The following is a 25,848-nucleotide window of genomic DNA, read 5'->3' as shown; positions in this document are numbered from 1 at the left end:
TCACATATTTGTTTGTAGGCTGACCACCTCTGCTCACAGATCACGCCTCTTCACCTACAATAGATTCAGACATTCACAATTCAGCCAAAACTAAAAGTAAAACAGTTCTTTATTATTATACTACAATATGACAGCATATTACAAAAAAACAAAGCATTTTTTTCACAGTTAAATAAAAACAGCAAAACAAAGATCAAACACAGCAGGCTGTTCAGTGGGCGGTTACAAAGCGTTTTGAGTTGGTGTCAAGTCGTCAGTGATGTTTGGACGATTGCCGTATTATCCGTTTTATGTGCAATAACTTCCCTCAAATGAAGCAAATTGCTTTCATGGTCCCTCGCCAAAAGATGCTTTCAAAGACTCACTGGGCTCATTCATGAAGCATTTTGCTCGTACCCGTTTGATGCTTCTACATTTTCCTGTTTTCTGATACAGTTATTCAGAACAGCAACACAAGTAATTCAATTCAGTGTAAGACCTGAACACCTTAAAACTGCATCTGATTTACAGCAGCTGATGAATTTCAACCACTAGTTTACAACCAGGGTTGCTCTAGGAAAGGCAATAACGGAGTGACACTTATTTTTGTTAAATTCCTTCATCAGATAACAATGCCTCCTTTTCAAACATGAAAACTAGATAAGCTCTGTAATATCAACCACCGTACCCTTTAAAAAAAACAACAAAGACAACACGTTCCTAAAAATAACTTTGGTTAATCTGTGATGACAAAGAAGTTTTCAGTGGGAGCGAAACTTAGAGAAGGAAGTTAAAACTGACACTGTTTCTAGTGTTTAAACTAAGGTGCAAAACTCACAAAGCCAGCAAAGCATAATTAAGTACACTTTCCTGTGGCCTAAAACAGGCAAATGCTGATTAAAATAATACATTATAATTGATTTTTGTGAGTTGTATAGAAAAAGGCATAATGTTGTATTATTTAGTTTTAAAACAATCGTCACATCAGCAGCTGTTACTGCAGATGACCTAATCTGCAGGACTGAAATGTGCTTTGAATCGTCCTTGTGTTTTTTTTAAGTACCAGTTGAGTTGAGTTTGTGCTTCAGCAGCCGCTCTTCTTTGTACTGGTTTGGGTCTGTGGTCAAAACTGAATAAGTTACATCTCAGAATTTAAATTATTTGACAGAAACTAAATCTAAAAATATACTTCCCCTTTGTCTCCGTAAAAACTAGATCGAAAACTTCTAACCAGTCCCCTCAGCCAGACAATACTTCCATTTTCCAGAATCACCCTGCCCAGTTTTCCCAAGGCCGCAGTTGTCATAACCGGAGTGTAGATATACGTTAAGTCAGATGTGTAATGCTGCCTGACACATCTGGATGTGCATCTCACTCTGTGCGGATTACATCGACATATGTTCAGGAAGCACATAGGAGATGTCGTCCCACGGGTGGCGGTACAAACCCTGTTTCAGCCTCTTCTGGTCCAGATAATGTCCTGATGTGGGACAGACACTAGTTAGATGTCTTGTTTTAATAATACTTTGAGACTTCGTGTCATGGCTCTGTTTGAATGGGACTCACCGATGAAGCCCATACTACGGCCGAGGACAAAGATCCCATTTAGTGCACCGATCTCCACAAACTCGTCAGCCTCATCTCTGGAACCAGTTCAGCATTTATGTGAGAAACAATACTGGACGCTGTGCTCGCCATCGACACAGAAATCACACTTTTGGCAAATAAACTGATCAATTTTATACAGCTGTGAGAACATTAGAAGCATAATGTGTTCACTAGAGAAAAAACAATCTAGCTCGTTTTTTCTGAATTCACAAAGAAGGCAAATTTCTTTTTTTCTGAGGTGAATGTATTACGCTTCCATAACAACACACTGCAATGTAGTCCTACACAGATAAAGTGTTTGATAATTTATCTGTCAACAAGTATAATCCTCCTATGGGCACTTATAGGTAAAAGCTGTAGTATTTCAAGGTTATTACAGCTAAATAAAACGAAACTAAAACTAGGTGTGAAAAGACATTTTAGTTAGCTGAAATAAAAAAAAAAAAAAAAAGACCAAAAATGAAAACTATCTGAAACATTATTGTGCTAAAAAAAATACCTAAAACAAAATAAAATAATAATAATAATATTGATAATATACAGAAAATGCCTTTAGTCTGACAATTTGGTCAAATATGTCATTACAACAAGCATGAGGAGGCGGTGCATATGTTTGTTGAGACAGGGATGTCTGCGAGTAAATGCCTTTACAAAGTGTTGGGTTAAACTAAAACTTAACATTTTTAAACTAAAGGGAAGAAACCCACTCTTGAAACTAGCAGAAACTGAACTGAATTGAAAAACAGGAAACTATAATAAGTGGTGTATTTACAAAAAATAAATGACTATGTAATAAAAACACAGTTGATGTAATTTAAGTTCTTACCGTGTGAAGCCACCGCACGTCCTGAGCAGGTCCACAAAAGCTACACCAATGAAACCATCTACATTGAGGATCAGGTTGGGTTTCTGAAAAAGAGAAAGGAAATCAATTCATCGTAATGTTAAAGGGATAATTTTGAGCTGAAAATGACTTATGTCGTATTATCATTTCAATGCTCATTTCAATTTCACCTCCCCAATTTAACACGAAAAGGATGTCAAAGATCCAAAGATGTCAAACTGAAATTTGCGTTTGAAATTTAACAGTTTAAATTGGAAGATTGAATTATTTCATTGTCCTGATGGTGTTTTTTCCGTCACACGTGCTCCTCAAGACCACTGTTAGATTTTAGCTTTCTCAAAGGATAAAGACTTCACATTTTGCTTCAGTCTTGTTCATTCAGCTTTAAGTACCTTGGAGGTGGTGATCTTCTCTACGTCGAGGGCGTAGTCAAGTAACTGGGTGGAGGTGAAATGCTGCTTAACGAAGTCCTTAAGAATCTGCACCCGCATGTCAGGGTTGTTGATCTGTAAAAAGAGACAAACTGTTAATGGCTTTGTGTCTTGTTTCTTGTTTTAAAAGCTCTTCACTGTACCTGAAAGGTTTACTTTCATTTTAGTTCTAATCTAAAGAAGAATTAGTCAGAGGTGTAATCTCAGCAACATTGTACTGTGATCTAAACCTGCCACATCATTTATGGCTTTTGATAATGCAAAGTTGCAAAGTGTGAAAAGCTGAACACTGCCTACTGATTTGACTCTGTGGCCGATGCCCATGATCAGCTTGCCGTCCTTCTTCATCTTGTTGACAAACTCCATGGGCAGCATGCCGCTGTCAAACGCCTTGCTGAACTGTTTCGCTGCCGCATCCAATGCACCTCCAAAACGGTCCCCCTGGAATTCATGAATAAATCACGATTGGCTTACGATTCAGTACAGAAGACTGGCGTAGAAAGAGACATGAGGCGAGTTTTCGTATTTCTGTAATTTTTTTGGTTTAAGACGGTGGCACAGTGTAAGTGTGTGCGAGTGGTACTGACAATGGTGAGCAGGCCAGAGGTGAGGCTTGAGATAAGATCCTTGCCGGCACGGGCACAGACAATTGTGTTGTGCGCACCAGAGACGGCAGGCCCGTGATCAGCAGTCACCATCAGGCACATCTCAATGAACTGGCAGGCGTAGCGCGGCAACCTAGAAGAACACGCAACACAGCTTATTCCACTGAAAACGTGTTAGTACACCACACACACAACACTTCTTCTCTCAGGAAGTGATTATCACAAACCTGCGTTGGAACCAAAGCAAGCCCAGCACTCCTCCTAGACCCATCTCCTCTTTAAAGACCTCGGTGATGGGCATGCCCGCGTAGATGAGCTCCTGGCCGCGCTCGTCACAGATGCTCGTCATAAATGAGGCTGGCTTACGGATCAGGCCCAACTCCTGCAGGAATAAAACAGATGTAAGATGAGCTCTAACTTACAGGTAAAAAAAAAACACAGAAAGAAAATGTTTCTACAGTGCGAGACATAGAGTAGTATCAGCATGTATGTCAGTTTTTTTTTTAACTGTTAAATGTCCCCTTTCAGTACATTGGTCACAATTCTTTAAAAAACAAAAACGACCTTATTCTAAATATCTGATGTTTTGCGTCAATACCAATGCTTCTCAAACTTTTCACATAGCAAGTACCACCTCAGAAAATATTAAGCTCTCCAAGTACCACCACTATGATTGTCATGTAAATACAGTAGTATAGGCCTATTGCAGGGGTCATCGATAACATTTGTCCAGGGGCCAGAATTTTTCTTGGCAGACACTGTGAAGGCCAGATGCTCTTGTAAAATAAAATAAAATTAATACTGTATCCTATATATTAATTTTCCTTCCAAATTTATGTTATTTTTTAGCCTTTGTCAGTGTTAACAGACTCATATTACCTGTACTGCCAGCAAGCCACTAGGGGGCGATAGCGATATTTTAGGCTTCATATTTGTGAGGCTGTCAAGCTGTCCATCACTGTCACATGCAGTGTCGTAGTTTGTGGAGAACACTGGCAGGAGAAAGGCCTTCTGAATATATTTCAAGCATGAAAATTGGCACTCTCAAAGAGTCTTAAGGGGAAAGTTGATGCAGAAAACCGCAGCTTTAATGAAGAATGGACCGATAAGTATGTATTTACAGTGCCAACTTTTAGAAATGCTGTACCTGTGTGCCTCGTTTGCAATGAACCTACTTAATTCTGGGCCACTGGTTTTACTTATTTAAAAAAAACCTCATAGGTTTCCTTAATGTTTCAAATAAAACTGAGCACCATGAACTTTAAATTGTTACTATACAGCATTCATAAATTCTTCAGTGGCTAAGACAGATGCCACTGGGAAAAAAAGGTGCTTTTTTGGGGGGGGTTTACTAAATAGGGAGTGTTGATGAAGTTTCTTACCCTGGCCCACGAGTAATCCATAGGCACAGTTGGGGGAGGCACCTCCTGGGCAGGAATGATGGTACCATTGGCCACCAGCTCATCATACACAGTCCTGTTTCACCATAAATTCAAAACATCAGTGAAAACCCCTTAAAACAATTCAGTGATACATTTTGTTATGACAGTGTGATGAATTTCTCACTTGATGACGTCCCCCAGCTCATCGAAGCTCTTTGGTACATAAGCTCCAGCGTCTCTCAGAGCCTGGTTCTTGGCTACAGCTGTTTCTGAAGCCTGGTTGGCGCAGGCTCCCGCATGGCCAAACTGAACCTGAGAATGGCAGTGTTACATGTTGAGCTAAAATATCTGAATTACCTCTTAACTACAACAAATCCCAAAGCCAGTTATTTCAGCACAGCCAGCGAACCTCTGAAGCGAACATGGTGGCGCAGGTTCCAATACACCAGCACACCACAGGCTTGGTTATCCTTCCCTCTCTGATGCCCTGGCAGATCTTGTACTCTTCTGTGCCTCCAATCTGGTTCGCCAGAGTGAAAGAAATGTTAACAACAAAAAAACAACAACATTACATTGATCAATGTTGATATGAAAATATGAACATTCATGAAAAAACTCCCACCTCTCCGAGCACGATTATCATCTTAACCCCTGGAGTGTCCTGGTAACGAAGGACGTGGTCCATGAAGGTGGAACCGGGATATCTGGACAAAGCAGACCAAAACACAAGCACTTAAAAGCCTCAGATAAAAAAATATTTCTGTGGAGCCGGGTTTAAGTATCAGCCTGACATCACCAGACCAAATATGCAAATGCAATTTAGTCTCAAACCTCTCCGTTCAATTTTTAGAAGATTAAAATGCCTCAGGACACAATTACCAATCAGAGCAACTAAATAAGTGATGGACAGCAGTTATACTCAATTTACGGCTGGCGGGCCAAATCTGGCTCACAATAGGGCCATTTTCTAATTCAGTGGTTCCCAACTGATCAAGCTATGGGGTCCAGATTTCTCCTGAGTCATTAGAACGAGGTCCACACGTGAATTAGATAAATGACCACATATTTATTTCACTACAGGTAAACAAGACATTGACTCAGAGTAAAAAGAGACTTAACATACTGAAATAATAAAAAGATATAGCACTATAAAAAAAAAAGAAGCTCTGTGCCGTAAATTTACTGTTAAGTGTCTCTCATCAAAACAAATACTTTGCAGAAAAGTTCTTGTACCTGTCTCCTCCGATGGCCACACCTTCATAGACGCCGTCGGTGGTGCGGGAGATGATGTTGTTCAGTTCATTGGACATGCCCCCGGAGCGCGACACGTATGCCACGCTGCCAGGGCGATAAAGTTTGGAGGCAAGGATGTTGTCCAGCATGCCACCTGTGTTGCCAATCTTAAAACAGCCTGGCTTAATACCGCCAACCTTTACGACAGACAATAACAGGGATCAAATTAACTTATCATTTCTTTGCTTGCATACACGGATGATTAAACAAATCTGACGCTGCATTCACAGTCTACTGCACTTTGCAACAGTCTGTCGGTGCGATATGGCTGCATACCGTAGCAGGGCCGATGATGGTGACACCTTTCTCATCAGCCATCTTGATGATCTTCCGTGTCTGAGCTTCAGGGATGCCCTCAGCTATGATAGAGATAGTGTGAATCTGAAAACACAAACAGATAAGACACCCGAATTTCTTGCCTGGTTGAATGTTTATGCAGTGATGTATGAGCTTATATGTAAACATAGTATGTCTTTCTACCTGTGGGTACTGCATGGCCTCCACAGTGCTGTCAAAGGCTGAGCGCAGTGAGGCAAAGCTGATCAGGACGTCCACCTCGGGGTGCTTCTTCATAGCATCAGCCATATTCTTATAGACCGGTACCAGGATCTCCTTGTGGCCCCAGTAGAACTTCTGCTTATGATCCCCACTGGGCAACATAATAATGTAAGGCAGAATAATATAAATAAGTATATAAATTGGAAGATCGACTGTCACAACTGATGTTACATATTAATAAAAAACTGTCGAGTTCAAATCATTTCTTCAGATCTTTACGGTTTGGTTTTCAATTTAAGTAACAAAGTTGAGCATAGGATGCCAAGTTTGTTAAATGTCAGAAATTGTAAAGTTCAAAATATGCAAATTTGAATTAAGATAAAATATGACCTGATTGAACATATGGAGACAAGTCAGAGCAGGGAATGAGGACTAAAAATATCACAACAAGAAGCTGATACTTGGTCAAAACTAGGATTCGATGGACTATCTGCCTGGCCGATTATTGGAGCCAATATTTGGCAGTTTGACTATTATCGGCATACCGTTTTAATGATCGCTGATAAAATTTATTAAAAAGTGAAAGAAGAAGAAAGTGTAAGCATTAGATGAACTTTTACTTTGTCAGACTTCAGGGAGCTATTTTTATTTATTCATTTTTTAATTTAAAATTTCACGACTTTATACAAAAAGTTGCTGAGAACTTGTGGTTTTTGATGTTAATAGTTTGTTCACCATTTGCTAAAGGCATTTAAATAAGTTTTGTGTTGGAGTTTGTTATATTCAAAATTCTAAATAGTGACACAAAGATTTTCATTTTTACTGTTAATGCATATCGGTTCCAAATATCGGTTATCGGTCTCATTAACCACTATTAATCGGTATTGGCCCTGAAAAACCCATTATCGGTCAACCCCTACTCAAAACAGTGGACCATGGTGGATGAGTGAATGTTTATTACATCCCAATAATATTTGCATAATTTGCAATAACCACACACATATCAGCAGTCAAAATGAATTTAGGGCAATCTGTTGTAACACTGTCGAGATGTCCTTAATAAACTGATTATCAAATCTTTAAATTAAACAAATTTCAGGCAAACTTGTGGTCTTGGGCAACTTACGTGAAGGGGTACACCATGGCTGCGACGGAAGGTTCATCCCGAGAACAGACGTAGTCGAAGTCCAGCATGCCTTGAACTGCACGTGTCTGCATGCCCCAGACTATGGTCTTGGTTTGTTTTCTGAAAAGTGTGGTGGCTTTGGCTGTAAGAGGGAGAGACAGATAGAAAGGGAGAGATACAGAGAAAGAGATAGAGAGAGAGAGGGTCTGTCAGAACTGGAAACAGAAAAAAAAAAAAGAAATCACCACAGGCGAAAGAGCGAGGGGGGTCAGGCCCAGGAAAATAGCAGGAATGGGAATGGTACAAAGAGTTCTCTGTGGACAGAGATACAGGAGGTAGAGAAAATAACTCTTCACTGCAACAAAAGCACCACCACGTTTCTCTTTGTTGATGCAGATTGCCACGTTTTTTTTTAACCAACACATTGTAATTTGGGCACCACACATCTATTTTTAGCTGACAAATTGCATTCAACCTATTATAAGTCACATCTTTAAATGTAACCAAGTTACACTGAGTCATTTATTTTGTCCACCTCCAGGTCACACAGTTAAAAGGGTTAATTTGGCGTCTCATAATGTTAAAATTAAAATGGCACCAGTGGCTGCGGCAGAGGAAGCCAGTGTAATACTAGTGTTTTTCTGATCCTTGACATCAGTAAAAGACAATATAATTTTTCCCCCCAATGCATTTAATATTGCATTCATATAGTGACTTTACTTACCATTTTTTTCTAAATGCAAAAAGCCTTTTGTATTGTATGTTCTGTGTTGGTAAAAGTTACTGTGTGCTCTTAGAAACATCACCCCACTTGCCCATGGCCAAGCAAAAATACCATGTATGCCTTGATTGTTGATGACAAAGCTGTTTGTTAGTAATTCAATGAATACTGCAAGGCAAGGTCCAGATACCAAAGCAACCCAGCAGAAGTACATTTTTAAAAAAAAAACACGACACTGCAACAGATCTGAGAGTCACGGATTCTGTTCAGATGCAGAATGTCATGTTAGTGTACAATGTGGTTTGAAGCGTTTGTTAAATTAATCACTATCTTGCCACACATTTCTTCCAGTCCTCCCAAGTCTCTCCTCTCTGTCCAGACTCCCTGCCTGCTGTGGATCTCTGATTTGATCCAAAGGAAGATATGTACATAGCTATAAACTGTCCAGCACCATCACCGCCTCTTTAACTAAAGGCTGTAGAGCGACAAGTTATTTTTCCAGGTCTTCTGCAGGGTTTACCATGTTAAGTGTGAGAATTTAAACAGAAATTTTAATTTGTCATCTGTGTGCCGACCATATGGGCCAAATTATGAACTGTGATGAAAAACAAGTTGGGTTCTTTAAACCTCGGATGGAGCTAGTCTTAAATAGAAAGCAAATGATGAAATGATCAATTTCTTCCGGGTGTGCGGGGTCGTGGTTTTGTCTCTCCTTCAATGCAATTCAAATTATTTTAAATGTCTTCTAGAGTTGGGCTGCGACTGGCTGAATACATCACTGGTTGCTTTTTATGGGAGATTTTTGTAAATTTATTTTATTTAATGGTCTACATCCAAAGAACGAGTGGGAGCCGGGGCAGCCTCTAGCTCAGCGAGTCGAGGGTCCGCCCCAAAGAAAGATATAAACTTGAATTCAGAAGGTGTATTCTCTTTGACAAGGAAAACAGATGTATGAATATTTTCTTTATTGACATTTTGTGAGTTCATTTTGTTTATTTATTAGACTAAATACGCGAAGAAGAGCTTGTGGAATTTAGTGAGCCAGCAGTGCGAAAACTGCAATTATTGGTTGTAGGGCTAATGTTGGCCGGTTGGTAAAGTTTAATATATTGCCCAACCCTTCTGTCTGCAATGACTTATTTTCAAAACACTTTTACATCATACCAGACAATTTCAAGATGATTCACTAATGGGAATTTGGACAGAAATGCTCTTTGGACAAATTTCAGTTCAGAGACATAAAACGGCATCCCTTATAGGTGAATAATCTGCCATAGGAATGCAAAAAGGAAGGACAGACTGCGGAGGAACATCAGCAACAGACAAAACTGGGAAGGCAGGGAGAAGTGGACAGAGGACGGAGAGGGCAGGAGGACAGGTTTTTCACACCCTTCCATACCTCCGCTGCAGCCTGAAGGGGCTTTCGCTTCTGTGACCCCCACGGCACAGGAACACAAAATACGACAAAATGAGCACAAAAAAGAGAAAAGGATGAGTGCATCTTTATCTTAGTAATTGAACAGACTTTTGTGCATTCTGTAAATTGTGTTTCATCTCTAAAAACACTTCATAAGAAGCACACCGGAGGAAAGACCATGCAAAGCTCAGATACTACAGAGCATGCCTTTACTGTGAAAAGCAATCTAAAAAGTCTAGCCACAATCGAAATCTCATTTCCACATAGCTTGTGCTGAATGTTTAACACTACAATATCTCTAAACAACACACAGCTCAGTCTAAAGGTGGAATATCTTTTAAGATCCTCCATTTTTATGAATCTTAGCATTAGAAAACTGATATGCTTAAAACTTGAATTATCTGCTATTCTTTACACAGTTTTTAATTACCCCAAAAACAACTTATTCTTGTTGAAAAAATACAAAAATCTTTTTGCTGAAGAATATAATGTCCCCAGTGAACGTCTGAGGCACTGAGGCGAAGCAAACATGTAGGCGTCACACACAGACACACTCCTTTCTAGATGCGGAGGGCGAGGGGGAAAAAGACAAAGAGGCAGACCGGTGTAGAGTGTGTGGGCAGCCAAGCGCAGTGTGGGCATGGCACACCCATCACTTACCTTTCCAATCGCCTGTGACCACATTCTTCAGAGGCCACAGTATAGAATGAAGAGAGTCTTAGAGAAATGAGCATGAAAAAGACAAGCACAGTTTGTGCAGCAAAACAAGAGGAGCAGGAGGGAGAAATAGAAAGAAAATTAAAATGCAGAACAGCAGTGAAATTCAGAGAGGGAGAGATACAGGACGCAAGGATAAGTGAAATGAAAAAGCACACGTGTATGGGTACATATGGAGTCTTGCAGATAAGACGCAGTGGAGAGGGAAGTGCTGCTCTGTTAGTTACCTGCAGGAAGACCTGCTTTACACTTTTTGGCTGGGGTGGCATCGTTAGACGTCCTCGGTTCAGAGAATGAAGCTGTCCTTGTTGCAGCTGGAGTCTGGTACAGAAAATAGAGACAAACATTTATATAATTCAAAACTTTTACAGAAACTTTAAGGAAAAAATGAAAGCAGGAAACTAACAATTTTCTACTTACAGAAATATTACTCTATTTTTACTATACATGCACCATGTATGAATTTATCACCCATCAATATAGCCCTGACTTGGAACTTGGAGGGCCACAGTTAACAAATAAAAGGGCGGGAGGCTAAAGAGCACAGACTATATAAAAGGTAAATCATGTTGTGCTTTACAATAGAGTTACTTGAATAAGTTCCAAAGTTCAAACCTTTCATAGTGTTTGAACATGCATGACTGAATTGTATCTAAAGTAAATGCATGCCCTTAAACACGAAACACCTATTGCTACATATGGACAAAAGCTACATATACAGAATTTTTGCACAATCTATAATGTTAATGCATCTTAGACAGATAATTATTTAGCAACATTAATTTCCTTCAACTCACAAATGGTTACATTAGATTTAGCACATGAAAATGTCATGCCTGTCTCAAGCAATATAACATCTGTATGTGTGTAAAAGAGAGGCAGAAAACCTTCAGACCATCCAAATTTCCATGCAGGGTGTTAGTGACTGATAAATATCAGGTGTGTAACATTATCTCGATCTGTATATATATGTATTTAAATTGATTTAATGATAAACAATCCCAAATCATTGATGAAAAGTGAAACTATTAATAAACACTTTCATCTTTAATTTCCCTTGGTACATCTGTGTCACCATTTTCATTGAAGTGCACCTCATTCCAAAACATTCAAACAGTGCTAGTGGCCTGGTACCAGGCAGAAAACGGTAAGCAGTGATAAAACACAAAAAAATATTTACTTGTATCATTTCATATATATCACAGGCCCCGGAATCAAACTCAATTGAAATCTATTTGTATTATGGCAGACTTTGTCATATCAGCAAATATCACATCATCTTCTACAGAATCAATACAGTATTGTAGCATGATGAGACTTGCAAATTACACCCCTGGTGAAAATACCTTTGCACTGTTGCTGGCATTGAGGAGAAAGTTAGCCGTATGTGCATCCATTGGAGGCTGGTTAGGGATTGGACGGTGGCCCAGAGCCATGCCAACAATCGCTGTCATATGGGTCTCAGTACCAAACACATGAATAGGAATACCTGTAGTCTTCCCTGAAAAAAGAGAAAGCGTTAAACAACCACATTTAAAAAAAACTCTCTACCACTTAATTATTTATGTTCTCATATTATATCTGCATGCATTTAAAAAATATCTTAATTCCTCTTTCTAGTCATGTAGTCCACTAAAATCATTCCATATGTTTAACACATTTCCAAAGTAGTATTTTCAAAATAACAAATTACATTTTTGGGTCATTCTCCAAATTCTTCCTTCTCAGACTAGGTTCTTGTGACTTTGAGCTCCATCTCACTCACCTACTTCCCCCATCACCCTCAGCCCCTCCTGATAGTTGGGCCCGCCACGTCGAACAAAGATTGTGACCTCATGCTCCTTCAGAGGACCTTGGTAGTCTTTGATGGCCCTGACAATGCCCTGAAGAGAAAGAGAGCCAGGTCAGGTATGTAGATGACAGGGAAATCTTCAGAAAAATCTGCACCAGTGTGTCAGCCAAAAAGAGTGGTTCAGAGACATGAGGAATGCCAGTGTTGTTTTAATAAATACAGTTTAATAAATTAATATCAGAATGCAACATGCAAAATCTCAGCCTCATGTGCTTTAAAAGAACAACGGGACATTTTGACATCATTTTGTCTCTGTGTGTTCAGACCAGCTTCCACTGAGTCTCTCAGCCTGTCAGTTAGTATCATCAGTATTTTCTTCCAGAGATTACTTAATGTTGTCCTCTACAAGTTTGCTAATGTTATGCATTATTCATTAGTTGTGGTGCTGAATTACCCAAAACAACATTGACTATGTAGTTAAGTATCACCAGAAAGAATAACATATTGTGTTTGAGTTGGGGTTATTTCTCTATTAATTCATATTGTATTGACTTAACTACACTGTGATAACATTTAGATTTTATAGTCTTTCTGATTTAAAAAAACATCAGTGTTTCACCTTGAATGTGGCTGCTACATTGGTGAAGTTGGCAATACTTCCTCCGATGATCAGCACTTTCCCTGCAGGATACAGAGAGAGAAGTGTTAAGTTAAGGATAAAATCATGACTGAAATTTGACACTCTGCTAACATAGTTTGGTGACAGCCATGAAGTCTATTGCTGGCAGCATACACAGAGTAAACAGCGGCCATGTGACAACACTGAAGGAGAACAGGCAGGTCACATTGCAGCAAATGATCACACACTGACTTTGGTGTTTAAAGCAAACTTGGCTGATATCAAGAGAAATTTATCTAAAACAGTCAAGATTGTTTTCCACCAGTGTGCCTCCCCCGACTTTCACCTCTGGCCTAATTTTTTTAGCAAACAAGACCTGATGAAGAGTTGGTTGCACACACCTTGAGAATGTTTCTCCCGTGTCATGAGAGAGAGGATGGTTTTAGCGTAGTCGTAGGTCTGCTGTTCGCTGGGTGCTCCAGAGTACTCCCCGTAGTTTGCTAGCTCATCCACCCCGCCCAGGTCACAGATGGTGTCGCTGAAGAAGACAGAAAATGGACAGTTAGATTCTTTGTCCTTATTCTAGTTGGTGCTCCGAGTTTTATTCAGCTGTGCCCTGTAAAGTTTTTATGAAAACGAACAAAACACATTGTGTGCATCCTTGAGGATACAAAGGTTTCAAAGCTTTTCTTTTTTTTGCTGCAAAAATTGCTGCATGTTTTGGAACATTACTGCCACCTGCACATCTGCAGAACAGAGGAAAACCATTGACAGGATCATACATACATGTGAACACGACAAACTAAACGGGGACCCCACCTAAAAAAAGCTGCTCCGTAGCACTATTAGGAGGTTGAAATCTCGACTGGGTGCCTTATATCTAAAAAGTTTTACATTTTAAGCCATAAAGCAATGCAAGTGGCACAAAATAAGTATAAATATATATTTCATCCAGCAAAGCACTTTGAATACCTTCCATTTGTTACAAAGGCTCAATATAAACCCTTATAGATAAATGAAGTACCTGTAAACGACTGAGGCCCCTCCTCCGGCCACCATGGTCCAGATCCTTCCACGAGGGTTCAGCAGGGTCAGCTTCAGACTGGCACCACTCTTTGCATCCAGATCAGCAATGTACGCCTCCTGGAATGGACAAATGGTGGCATTAAAAGAGGCAAAGGATGGAGGCATAAACTAATATTCAAGCTAGTTGTGCACTTCAGCTGCTGACTAATGTCAATTTAGGGGCATGAAAATTTAAGGTGCCATTTAAAAGCTTGGACTGGGAGTTTAAGGCATCATATTTGCTCTCAGAGGCAGTGAAAAACAAAGCACTGTTTGTTACAAACTGCTACTAAACACAAGTCTGTAAAGGGGAATACAATCAATCAACCAATCAATCAACTTGTACATCTCTGATGATTAAACTGAGAAAAAAAATACTTACACAGGCTGATGTATTATAATCCTATAGACCTTAATACACACATACATAAAAAACCTGCTTCACTGAGATCTCACCTCTGGATATGCTTCTCTGCCAAAGGGTGGTGGAAACTCCACATCACCCCATTTAGCCTTGCAGATGTAATCTGCAGTGGCGTCGATCTTGGCTGCCATGTCGAGGATGTACACTCCATCTTTGGTGACGACTGTTTAAGAGAACGAAAGTTGTGTTATCCAATAATATCACTTTTCCGATGCTTTTCTCAAGACGTTACAGAAACATGGCTGGCACGATATCAGACACTACACAATTATTATCATTATTAAATAATGATAACAACTGTAATAATAATGCTATGAGTCAAATTCATTTTCATCTTTGTTTACTGTGCATTTTGCCCCATTTTTTGGGAATGAATTACACTAAAAAAACAAGCACAGGAGGGTGGAGAGAGGGAGACAAAGCAAGAGCAGAGAGAAACTTTCAGAAGCACTGGAAATTTTTACATGATAAAATAAATTTACCCATATATTTAAATACTATGGCTATCATCAATACTGATTTATCACAACACTCCTCACATGCAACTATGGTAAACTGGATAATTTTAACATGTCCACATATTAGTAACTTGCTCTCATAATAATAATGAATCCCCTCAAAGTACTTAAATAATTCTGTGAAATTAGAAATGCATAATTGGAGCCATTATAGTGAGGAATAACTTGAGAGTCCTTTAGTAAAAATGGAAATAAATGTAAACAGATGAAATGCATGTACGTACCAATGGGATTGATCTCCAGGTAGGTGAAGTAGAGGTCCTCATATAAGTTGAAGAGGCCGACTATAAAACTGGCCAAGACTCTTAAGGAAGGAAATAAAAGCGTCAATTAAGATCAAAACACATGAGAGCAAAACTCTTACTAGAAACCCTACAAAATGAATATAGACTGGTGCTTTCCATAAACATCAATATTTTTTTCCCAAAAAATAATGCTAATTACACATTTATCTTATCACATACAGTGCAACGGTGATAGGATTCAAAGTGGATCACACTTTGTTTTCAAGGGTAAAGCTTGTGAGAAACTGTTTCCGTTGCTGTTGTGCGACCTTGTGCAGTGTGTGTCAGTTTGTTTATTTCCCCATTTTCTAAATACCACCCCCAGCGTGCAGAGAACATGCTGATCTCTCTTTAATGCAGCAGAGTGTTTCTGTTTGGGATTTCACTGAAGGCTTGCAAAAAAATAAAGGAACAACTTGTAACAAAAACAATCCACCACAACCAGGTTTTACTGACAGTGACAGGTGGAGCAAGAATTATACACATAGATCACGACTGGTTATCAGTGTATCATGTATGTTCTTTGTAGCACATGAGGGGGAGGAACTCTTATCAAAGTCTCTCTTAAGTGAAGGTTATGGACAAAATTATTCACTTAAAGTATCCTTTTGTTTCCATCAGAGAGCCTCTGAATCACTCTGTTATATGCTGTTCTATCTACTGATTAGGGCTGTACTCAAGTCAGAATTAAGTCAGTCGAATCAGATTTGGCTGCTCAATACTTATAACTGATTTGTTTTGTTTTCCATACACGTTCAGTGTGACAGCAGCGTTCCTGTGATGTAGTAAAATAAGCTAATGGCACTAACAAAGAGTTATAAATGTGCATAACATTTTATGCAGGCACCAGACATCAGCAAAAGCCAGAAATTGTATCATATTGTATATATATTGTATCTTTAGTTGCTGCGAGATGCAAATTCCCCACTTCTATGTAGAAGATCTCTCCTCTTTTTGTGCCGCTGCCGGCATGTCTGTAGCTCTCTGTACCAAATAGTGTGAAAGTCAAGAGCGCTCACTCCGCAGCAAAATCTGGGGACCAATACATCCCCAGAAGTACAATGCACAGGAAAAAAACAAACAACTGCTTGACTTGAAGCAAACTAGATCAACTGAGGGTCTCTCACTGAGTATTCGAATCTCCTACTTTCAAGGGACAGTCCTACTATTGATATTATATTACATTTTCACATTTAGATTTAAAAAAAAAAAAACATCCCTATGTCTCATTTTCAACCAACTAAGTTTGTTTTACTGCTGTAGAGCTTTCTGTGTCGATTAAAATAAATAAATAAATAAATAAAGGATGTGTCCGTACTCTTTCTTATCATCGGGGATGTGTGTGAGGAGCTGCTCCGTGACTTGGTCTTCACTTAGCTTTTCATCCACAGCAACCATCAGTTTCTGGGCCTTGGCGTCCACATCACCCACCTCCACTCCACCCTCGTGGTGGAAGAGCACGTAATCGCCCTCACGTGTTGCGTAAATACACACATAAAACTCCTCCTCCTGGATAGACCAGTAGAGTGTTAGGGCAAATGCAAGGATACACAAACACATATTTACAAATTTTGACTGCAAACAGCAAAGCATGCATTTTCATACATTTACAAAAAGGCTGACAAGCTTGTTTGAATAATATCCAGAACATCCAGTTCCCCTTTTTGACAAAACTGACCTTCACACACTCAATGCAACAATATTCACCCTCAGTTTCTTCAGTTCACAAAACTGTGAGAAAACCAACCAAATGATCACATGCACTGACCTAAATATAAAACACACAAAATAATTTCTGTATCCTGGCCCTGAAGGTTTTATCAAAGTGTGACTACTTGGGTGTATGCATGATTAAAGGTTTTAAAAATAAACTTAACTTGGCTTTCAAAACATAACAGGATGTGGAATGTTGTAACACAAGAAACTTGCATACGTTACCTGCGGGTGTGGGACAAATGGCTCGATGAGGAAGTTCTTCAGCACGCCTTTTGCTTTTCCAACCTATTCAAGACAAACACTTGATGTCACAAACCAGAAGCACAGCAGTCTGTCTTTGTTATAATCTTTAAAATGAAAAGCACCATAAAATCTTTTGTTTTATTAATAATAATAATATAATTAATATAATTTGTTATTTTTTACAGAAAAGAAGACCTTTTGCCAACAGGTAAATTTGGTTATGTGAAGAACAGTATAGGTAAAGTTTAGTATAAAAAAGCATACGAAAGTATAGGTTTAATTTACACTTTTAAATAAATTGTTTACATGTGCACATCGCATTAGTTTATTAAACTCAAATTAAGCGCATAATATTAAAATTGCTAAAACTAAATCCATACCTAGCAGGTAAGTTTTCTTTCTTATGTACTTGAAGCATGGCAACAGCCTAGTTTTAGGTGTGGCACAGCATGTTTGTATTAATGGTGGACCAGAATAGACCCCCCTCCTCCAATGGCATTATATAACCTTTGACCTGGCAGATCTAAACATAAGCCCTTGGCCTCAGGCACTGGACATAGCAACCGTCTACACATAACAGGCCCATATGCTGGGACTATTGGACAAGGAGGTGTAGCTTACATTCTCCCTCAGGGATGTCAGTTTTAGTTAATTTTACTTTTCAACTCCATATAAATCAGTAACTAAATGGTGCATTTTTAAGAAAATGAGGAAAAAGGTAGTGCCTACACACTTACTCCATGCCACACAAGTTTATTTCAGACACTGGTTAGATCCTGTTTGGATCTTTGTCAGGTCAAATGTTTTGAAAGATAAAACCACACCTATATTTATATTTCTACATATTACACACCAATAGGCTGACACAGTATGTAAAAAATATAAATATAGGTGTGGTTTCATCTTTTCAAACATTTGACCTGTGAAGATACAAGCAGGATCGTAACGTTGTCTGAAATTAACTTGTGTGGCATAAAGTAAGTGTGCAGGTGTTACTTTTTTCCTCATATATGCTGTTTTGTTGATAGCCTTGCACCTACAAGATGTGCGTGTAACCCTCTTTCAACTAAATTTTAAGAAAAGACGAAGCAATATTCATTTAGAGGGCGAGCTGGGGGGGGGGGGATCCCGGGTGAGGGTACAATGTTTCCCACAGTTACACTGTTGGTACGGAATGGCGTTTACAAGCGGAAAATCTCTGAATAAGCAGTGTCACCACCACACCTAATTGGTGAGCAGTGCAGTAAACTGATGAGTAACAAAATTAACCTGTTCTGTGGTTAAGTGATTACCAGTTAACCACTGCCATTTACACATTAGCTGAGTTACAAAAGACAATGTGGATAGTTATGTGATTTGCTGCATGGGTGTAACTGTTAAGACTGCATTGTTATCTTAATGTACGACATTAGTCTAAAAAATCACACTGAGGAGCAGGGAGGGAGCATGAGTTAAGCACACAAGACCCAATGCAATTTCAGTATTTAAAATACTTTTTTTGTGGGTTTTATATCATCATATAAAAACATATTAATGTTGTGTCTGCTGTTACTTCCAAATTATCATCATGTGGAATAATACAGTTGTACTTCAAACAGACACAATTAAGGAATGTGTTCACAAAAAGTCCATATTATTAAAGCGTTGGAGAACAGACACCGGAGAAAATACAGATATTGGTTTGCTGGTACACAGACAGAGTAATTACCTCAACTGGCAGATTCTGAGCAAACTGAATTATTGTATTTCAAAAAGGGATAAAGATACAGAATTTCTGGTCCTTCACAAAACACTGACTGTTCTTCAACCTGAATGACAAGACAGCTAAGTGACCAGTTAGGCTGACATTAGACCTGCTTAACAAAAAAGAAGCTCATGTCAGCGTTGGCCAATCAAATACGCCTTAGTACATATTTTTGTGTGTTGTTTTACTTGGAGATGGTCATAACAAACAATGACTTCACATCTTTATTCAAAGTATTAAAAACTGCGCTATGTTTTGTTGTCTGATAAACCACCTAGACTTGTTGGATCATATTCCATTGTCTCATGAGCTAATGCTGAGCTGCTTTTGGTCTAAATGCTCACTAAGACAGACAGATTAGTGTCAACTCACAGTAGTTTCTTTCATGAGGCGGGTTTTGAGCCACTCGCGGACACCCTCCAAGTCCAGGTTGATGCCCACCAGCCCGAGCTTTCCGCGCCGCTTGATTAACTGATCTGGCTTCACCACGAGTCGCTACAGGGGATGAGAGAAAAGGACAGATCAGCCACAGAGTAAACCAAAGACACAGATTTGCACCAATACTGGTGCGACCAAAAATTTTCTCCTTCACAATAACATTTCTCCTTCACTATACTGTTTTTTTAAAAGCACACACAAAATCAATACAGTCCCTCACTGCATTTAAATGCAGTCACATGTCACTGTGATGATAATGACATTATGTCCTGCAAATCATGTACGTAGAGTTTCAGGGACATACAGCATTTCATTAACCTCATGATTTCAATATTCCTTCACCAGGTCAGGACACAGCCCAAAACAAAGACCTGTGAATACAAAGCTCCTCTGTCGAGTGTGTCGCAGCATGCTCACCTCTGTCAGCAGCCATGGGTGCTCCTGTGTGAGGCGGTCCCAGTCAGTCTCAGCGGTGACACTAGCATAGCGGAAGCGGTTCTGCACAGCCGCTGAGGTGCAGATGTACTTATACAAGAACTCTTTTCCTGTCTGCTCTGAGATGGCTTTCGCCGACATGGCAGCGCTGGGTAGCACAGGACCTTTGGGAGAGGGAGGAATACCATTAATGTCACATATCATCACCATATGGATATACTGATGGATGAAACAAACAAACAAAAAACAAGCATAGGCACAGTTTGAGCACAGAAAAACTACAGGCCGAGTCAATTGTGAGTTTCAACAAAGATGGAGGTAATTCAATGCCAGTCGGAAAATCTGAAATCCAGATTTTGTGCACATGCTATATGGGAAACTGGGTGACTGGGTGATTGATTAAATGCTATAAACACTGTAATTAAATAATTTAAGTCCCCCACCAGATGCCTTTTAAAGCAGCGGTTCCCAACAGGTCCAGCCATGGGGTTAACACAAAGAAATAAAATGTATTGTAAGACTAAATGGAAATGGCACTTCAAAATAAAAGCTCTGTGCTAGAGCAAAGTCAGACATTTTAGGGAAACATAAACATGAGAAAAACACATTTTTGAAAGAAGGGGAACTTCAAACAAGTTGCTAATATTTTACAAAGCCAGTCTGACTAGCCTTAATCTAATGGGTTACATATTTAATTAAATTCAAGCCAAGTGGCCCTTAAAAGCTTTTTGATGCCTTGCCAGCAACACATATCTATGTTCGAGATTTCCATGGTGACAAATTCGTTGCTATAAACGGAGATAAACTGTAAAAGTATGCCCTGTCCGCTGCATGATCGTACGTTTACCCCACACACTCGACTGCCGATGGAACAACTTAAATGCACACAGACCTAGACATGTACGGTCCAAGATCTACAGCTGAGAATAAGCTACATAACATAAAACTACATAAACTAGCATCATTCAGGCATAAAAAATCAAACATTTACCAGCTAATCATAGCTTGTCTCTGCTTATCTTGTTAATAGTGTGTGCATAAATGCCGTCATTCATCTGAAAGAATCATTTCTCTGTCTGGGCTACAAACAAAGCTAGCCACTGGAAAATGTACAGATTAAACATTAATACTGCTGAGTTTTAAGGTTCTTGTAACCAATGACAGCTCAATTACTCCCAAGAAACCTGATATGCACACTGAAAATAAATCTTTCTGCACCTCCTTAGTATTGTTAAATATGTATTAAGTGAGCTATAGATTGTCAAACTGTCATCACATACTTCCATTGAAGAGAAGGTGGGGAGTGTTGAATAGGATTATTTCCTTTCCTTCAATCCATGAACTGCTTTTAATCTGACATGTTAAAATAAGGGGTGCAACAAAGGATTATTTAAATTGAGATTTTACAATTAATCAACTATTGTTTTGTCATAAACCTCAAACATAATCAGTTCACTGTCATAGAGGAGGAAAGAAACCAGTATATATTCACATTTAAGGGGCTGGAATATGAGATTTTTTACTGTTTTTCTTAGAAAATTACTCAAAGTGATTAATCGGTTATCAAATTAGTTGGCGACTAACTTAATAATTAAAGCATAAACAATCAATCTTCCAGTTTGATTTGCTTTTTTGAGTCTCTGTAAATTGAGTATCTTTGAGTTTTGAACAGCTGATCAGACAAAAAGAAGCAACATGGAGGCAGCCTGTGAAATATCAGCAGGTTTAATTTTATGAGACACCCAGCCAAAGAGATGACTGAATCACACCCAGAACAAATTCAAAGGCATGTTCACACTTTAGCAATCAAGTTCAAACAGTGACAAAAACAAAATACGCTCCACAAAGATAGACACAAATATCTCCTACTATTGCATAGTCTCATATAATTAGATTATTAACAACTTGGAATTTAACATTTTTGGGAATTTACATCATAAAACATACAACAACATAATACACACTGAGGGTTGCAGGGAGGTGTTGATGATAACTGGTGTTTGACCTCTCTGAGGAAACACACCCTGACTCCATATGCATTTTCTTTTATCTAAAATATGTTTCAGCCCTCAAGGCCTTCTTCAAGATCAACAGCAGTTACTCCTGCTTTCTTGGGACTTTCATATTAACAGTATGTGTATCTGACAAAAGTTGTGAAGGATGAGATTAGCCCACACAAAGACAAAATGTTGCACTGATGCTCCTGACATTCCTGTTTCAACCATCATCTCATGTTGTCAGACCTGCTGAGCCGATACATCACTGCCACAATTAACAAACACACCTATTATTTATAGGTTTCCTTTGGCAAAGCGCCCTCAGTTTATAGCTCTGGAAAGCAGTGTGTGAAACAGCCCAAACAGGTCCATGAAGTACCACCGACACTACTACCCAAACAGAGATAAGCAGTGAGCCCTGATAACATGCATCCTATCAGCTCTGCCTTTGTGTAGCTGATAACATTTTCTGGTGGTTTTATTTCAACTTCTGAAATACAAGCAGTGGCTTTAAGGTAGCAGCTTTTGCATCACCTGCTGCACTTGAACACAGTCTGAAAGATGTCTCTGATATCTAACCTCGAGGAGTCTGGCTAGGCTTTGTCTTAGGGACTGTTCATTATTTGTGAGAGGGGAAGAGGGAGTTGAATGTTTCCTTTTTTTAATATATTTTTGCATACATTTATTCATTAATCAGAGCAAGAAAAACAGAAATTATCCTTCAAATTTTCGACGGTCCTTGTTAACACAAAGTGAGGGAGGAAACGCTTCCATCAGAAAAAAACAACCACTTTTAAGCTGAAAATAGTGACAGTTCATCAAAATCACTTTATTCTGTTAAACTGAAGGAACTCAAATGGAGAAAAAAGGATAAATACCTGTTAAGAATACTATTGGTGGCCTGTAAGAAATCCCAAATAAAGAACTGGCTGAAAAAAATAAATACCTAGTGTCAACGAATGGATAAGATGACTCTTAATTTGAGAATGCAGAAAGAAACTTTTATTGAGAACTGGACAATATGGATAGTGTATATATCGCAAACACATTGTAATGTAACCCATAGTCTCTGTGTGTATGTTTTGATCCAATATCTGTGTTTACAGAACAATTTTCTTTGTTTGCCTTTCTACTTATTTTTTCACCCTTATTTTTATTTGGTTCTACATTCTATTTTTTTATTTATCTCTTTTTTTCAATGCATGAAAGGACTTCACGTTCATTTGGTTACGGATTTTGTTTTTGTATGTTCATATAAACATATAAAAACAGAATAAAAGGACACAATGTATTGCCCTTATTTAAAATCTGGCCAAAAGTGAGCCCTTTGCATGAATTGACCAGCATGCATCTCAAGAGTAAAAAAACAGGGCTTTTTTTCTTATTCCCAGGATGTTTTTACTTTCAAAAATATTTGTAGCCTTGGGGAGGGTAAAAGCAAAACAAAACACCTCAGCCATTACCCTCCTCTGAAAAATAAGGAACAGTCCCTTAGCGTACTATCCTGTCATGCTTGTAGAGCCAGATGTCCCAGTAATTAGCCTGCCATAATCCATGGATACAGCCCATTGTTTGAAGCCATCTAACCATGAAATATGTGTCACTGTTCAAGCTCCTGAGATGAGGAGGCAGCAGCATCACAGGGGGCACAAAGTGGGTAATGATGACTGGGGATGATAGTAAATATTTTTGTCAGCATCCATAACTCACTGAATTTTTGTGTTAGAGCTCTCAAATTTCAGCCAAAAGTACCCTTATTTCCCAACTACAATAGCTTTTTTTTCCCCCAACTTCTCCAACCATATTACCGAATTCATTATTTGATGTCAAATACAAGAAGTTCCACTGTAACAATCTGCCCCACTACTGAGGTAACTTTTAACACTATCAAGGGTAACTTGTAACAATAAGAGTAAAGTATTAAAAACCGTACAATAATGAAAAATACACATAAAAAACTAATACATACACTAATAACCAATTACTTGCATTTTATTTTAATGATCGCTAATAAAATTAATAAGTAAACTAAGTAAAAAGTGCAAGGAAAGTAACCACATGGGAGGAACTTTTACTTTGTAAAACCTCAGGAAGCTATTTTTGTTTATTCATTTTTTAAATTTTCACTTGACTTTACAAAAAAAAAGTTGCTGAGAACTTGCTGTATATGATGAAAGTTTAAGTTTTGATAAAACATTTGCTAAAAGCATTTAAGCACATTTTTGTAATGGAGTTTGTTACATTCCAACTCTAAATATTGACAGACAGATTTTCAGTTTTATTGTAAATGCATATCAGCTCCAAACATCCATTATCGGTCTCATTAACTACCAATAACCAGTATCAGCCCTGAGAAACCAATATCACTGGACCCTTAGTTACAACCATCCCTGTCCCTGTCAGCCAGAGTTTTGCTTGCTGTAGCAGCATTACGGTTTGAAATAATCAAAGATGACATGCCTTACATTTTACCTGAAGAGACCTCTCTTTAAACTAATACAAGTTACCTAATTCTAATTTAAACAGCATTAGTATTTATCAAAATATAGACTCCCAAAAAATTACTCATCTTTTTGCTGTTAAGTGTGCATGCTTTTTCACACAACTATGAAACTTCACATGTAAGGTCAAGAAGGAATGGGTCATACAATTAATGCATTGGTGAAAACGGCACTGTTACAACCATCCCCGGTGTCCCCTGCTGCTGCTGCTTCAGACACTGCTGCTGTGTGCTGTGCTCTAGCATCACTTTTCCGTGCAAACAGCCGTGCTACATCATGTGCGTCAGGCCAAGTGAATGAAGCTGCTGTACCAGATACCACACCCACTCCACAGCCTCAACTAGCTAGCAGAACAAGTTCAATAACTTCAGCTTGACTCGCTGTGCGTAAATACGGAACAACTTCCCGGAGAGGAGACAGGATGGACAGATGAAGCAAACCCCCGGAGTGAGAAATAAGAGGAAATAAGCTTACAAAGACAGGGAGTTGATGGTCAACTTAGCTTTCGTTTGTGATTAATATGAGCTCCGTTTTCCCCCAAACTCTAATTTAAACATTAATAGTAAAGTAAAACCATGCAAAAATAGCTGTATTTGTCAGTTTTCAGCTGCAGTTTTTAGCTGACAGCATCTCACATCCGCTAACCTGGAAGTCCCGTCTGACTGGCTAACTGCCGTCACGTTAGCTTCACTCTGCTTCATACAGCGGCTAGCTAACGGCTGAAGCTAACTACCGTTGGTGTTCAGAAACAAGTCAACGGAAATAGTTACCTTGTCAATGAAAGTAGCACCTCCTCGAAGTACAGGAATCGTGTCCCGGTTAAAAACGTTACAACTAAAGGAGTCACTACTTATTCCCGTACCGGACTCTGCTGCTGCCAGTTGCCACCTCACTCTGTCGTACCATAATCTGCCGACCGATTACACGTCGGTGCCGCCGTCTGATTGGTTCAAACTCGGTCACGTGGTGATGTCAGTCACGCCCACAGCTTTATAATAAGAAGGCACCTCCAGATAATCACTATAAAACTGAAATTTTAAAAAACATAAGAGAAAAATAACACATGAATGCCAAAACTGTTTTTTATGGCTGCATTTCACTTCATTAAAAGTAACCCTCAACTGTGGGATATAATAATCAGTGGCGGAGGAAGTATTTATATCTTTTACCTAAGTAAAAGTACTAATACCACACTGTAAAAATAGCCTAGTCTGTGACTAGAAAAAAAATTGAACTTAAAATGTTAAAATTCCTCATAAATAATATGAAAAAAAATGTTGTAACAACTTATTTTTATGAGTAATTTAATAACTTGTGTTCATAAATGTGGTAATTAAAAGTACATAACACCTTAGATTTACTTTTTAAATAGTGTGGAACACTTAGTTGAAACAAATTAACTTGTATAAATTATCAATTTTAAAAACTTGTTTTCATTATAATGGTAAGTA

General features: G+C 38.7%; 1 protein-coding gene across 2 annotated transcripts; it reads right to left on the bottom strand.

Annotated features, from left to right (window-relative positions):
• Positions 1 to 113: 113 nt before the first annotated feature.
• aclyb (ATP citrate lyase b) lies at positions 114 to 25,311 on the bottom strand. Of its 2 annotated transcripts, XM_042507632.1 has the most exons (29): positions 25,168 to 25,311; positions 19,882 to 20,063; positions 19,399 to 19,521; positions 17,262 to 17,324; positions 16,642 to 16,832; positions 15,264 to 15,343; positions 14,554 to 14,684; positions 14,057 to 14,175; positions 13,434 to 13,570; positions 13,033 to 13,094; positions 12,387 to 12,504; positions 11,968 to 12,122; positions 10,849 to 10,942; positions 9,887 to 9,916; positions 7,767 to 7,908; positions 6,623 to 6,791; positions 6,419 to 6,523; positions 6,083 to 6,279; positions 5,472 to 5,553; positions 5,259 to 5,369; positions 5,034 to 5,161; positions 4,850 to 4,943; positions 3,695 to 3,849; positions 3,450 to 3,600; positions 3,160 to 3,303; positions 2,824 to 2,937; positions 2,414 to 2,496; positions 1,546 to 1,622; positions 114 to 1,459 (listed from the first exon to the last, which is right to left on the bottom strand). In XM_042507632.1, the coding sequence occupies exons 2-29, from the start codon at positions 20,038 to 20,040 to the stop codon at positions 1,365 to 1,367; spliced, it is 3,309 nt and encodes a 1,102-aa protein (XP_042363566.1). In that variant the 5' UTR covers positions 20,041 to 20,063; positions 25,168 to 25,311; the 3' UTR covers positions 114 to 1,364. The 2 variants fall into 2 exon arrangements, with proteins under 2 accessions (XP_042363566.1, XP_042363568.1); XM_042507634.1 differs by lacking the exon at positions 9,887 to 9,916.
• Positions 25,312 to 25,848: the final 537 nt, after the last annotated feature.

Source organism: Plectropomus leopardus, chromosome 19, assembly GCF_008729295.1.
Source record: "Plectropomus leopardus isolate mb chromosome 19, YSFRI_Pleo_2.0, whole genome shotgun sequence".
Lineage (NCBI taxonomy): Eukaryota > Metazoa > Chordata > Actinopteri > Perciformes > Serranidae > Plectropomus > Plectropomus leopardus.
The sequence above is the reverse complement of the archived record's forward strand: the minus strand, read 5'-3'. Positions and strand labels throughout refer to the sequence as shown.

Excerpts from the sequence above, each read along its gene's own strand:
- aclyb (XM_042507632.1), bottom strand. The coding sequence starts at position 20,040 with ATGTCGGCGAAAGCCATCTCAGAGCAGACAGGAAAAGAGTTCTTGTAT. Across the intron at positions 10,943-11,967 it reads ATGCCAGCAACAGTGCAAAG|ACTCCAGCTGCAACAAGGAC; the intron begins GTATTTTCACCA and ends TTTCTGTACCAG. Across the intron at positions 6,524-6,622 it reads AGGCCATGCAGTACCCACAG|ATTCACACTATCTCTATCAT; the intron begins GTAGAAAGACAT and ends TTGTGTTTTCAG.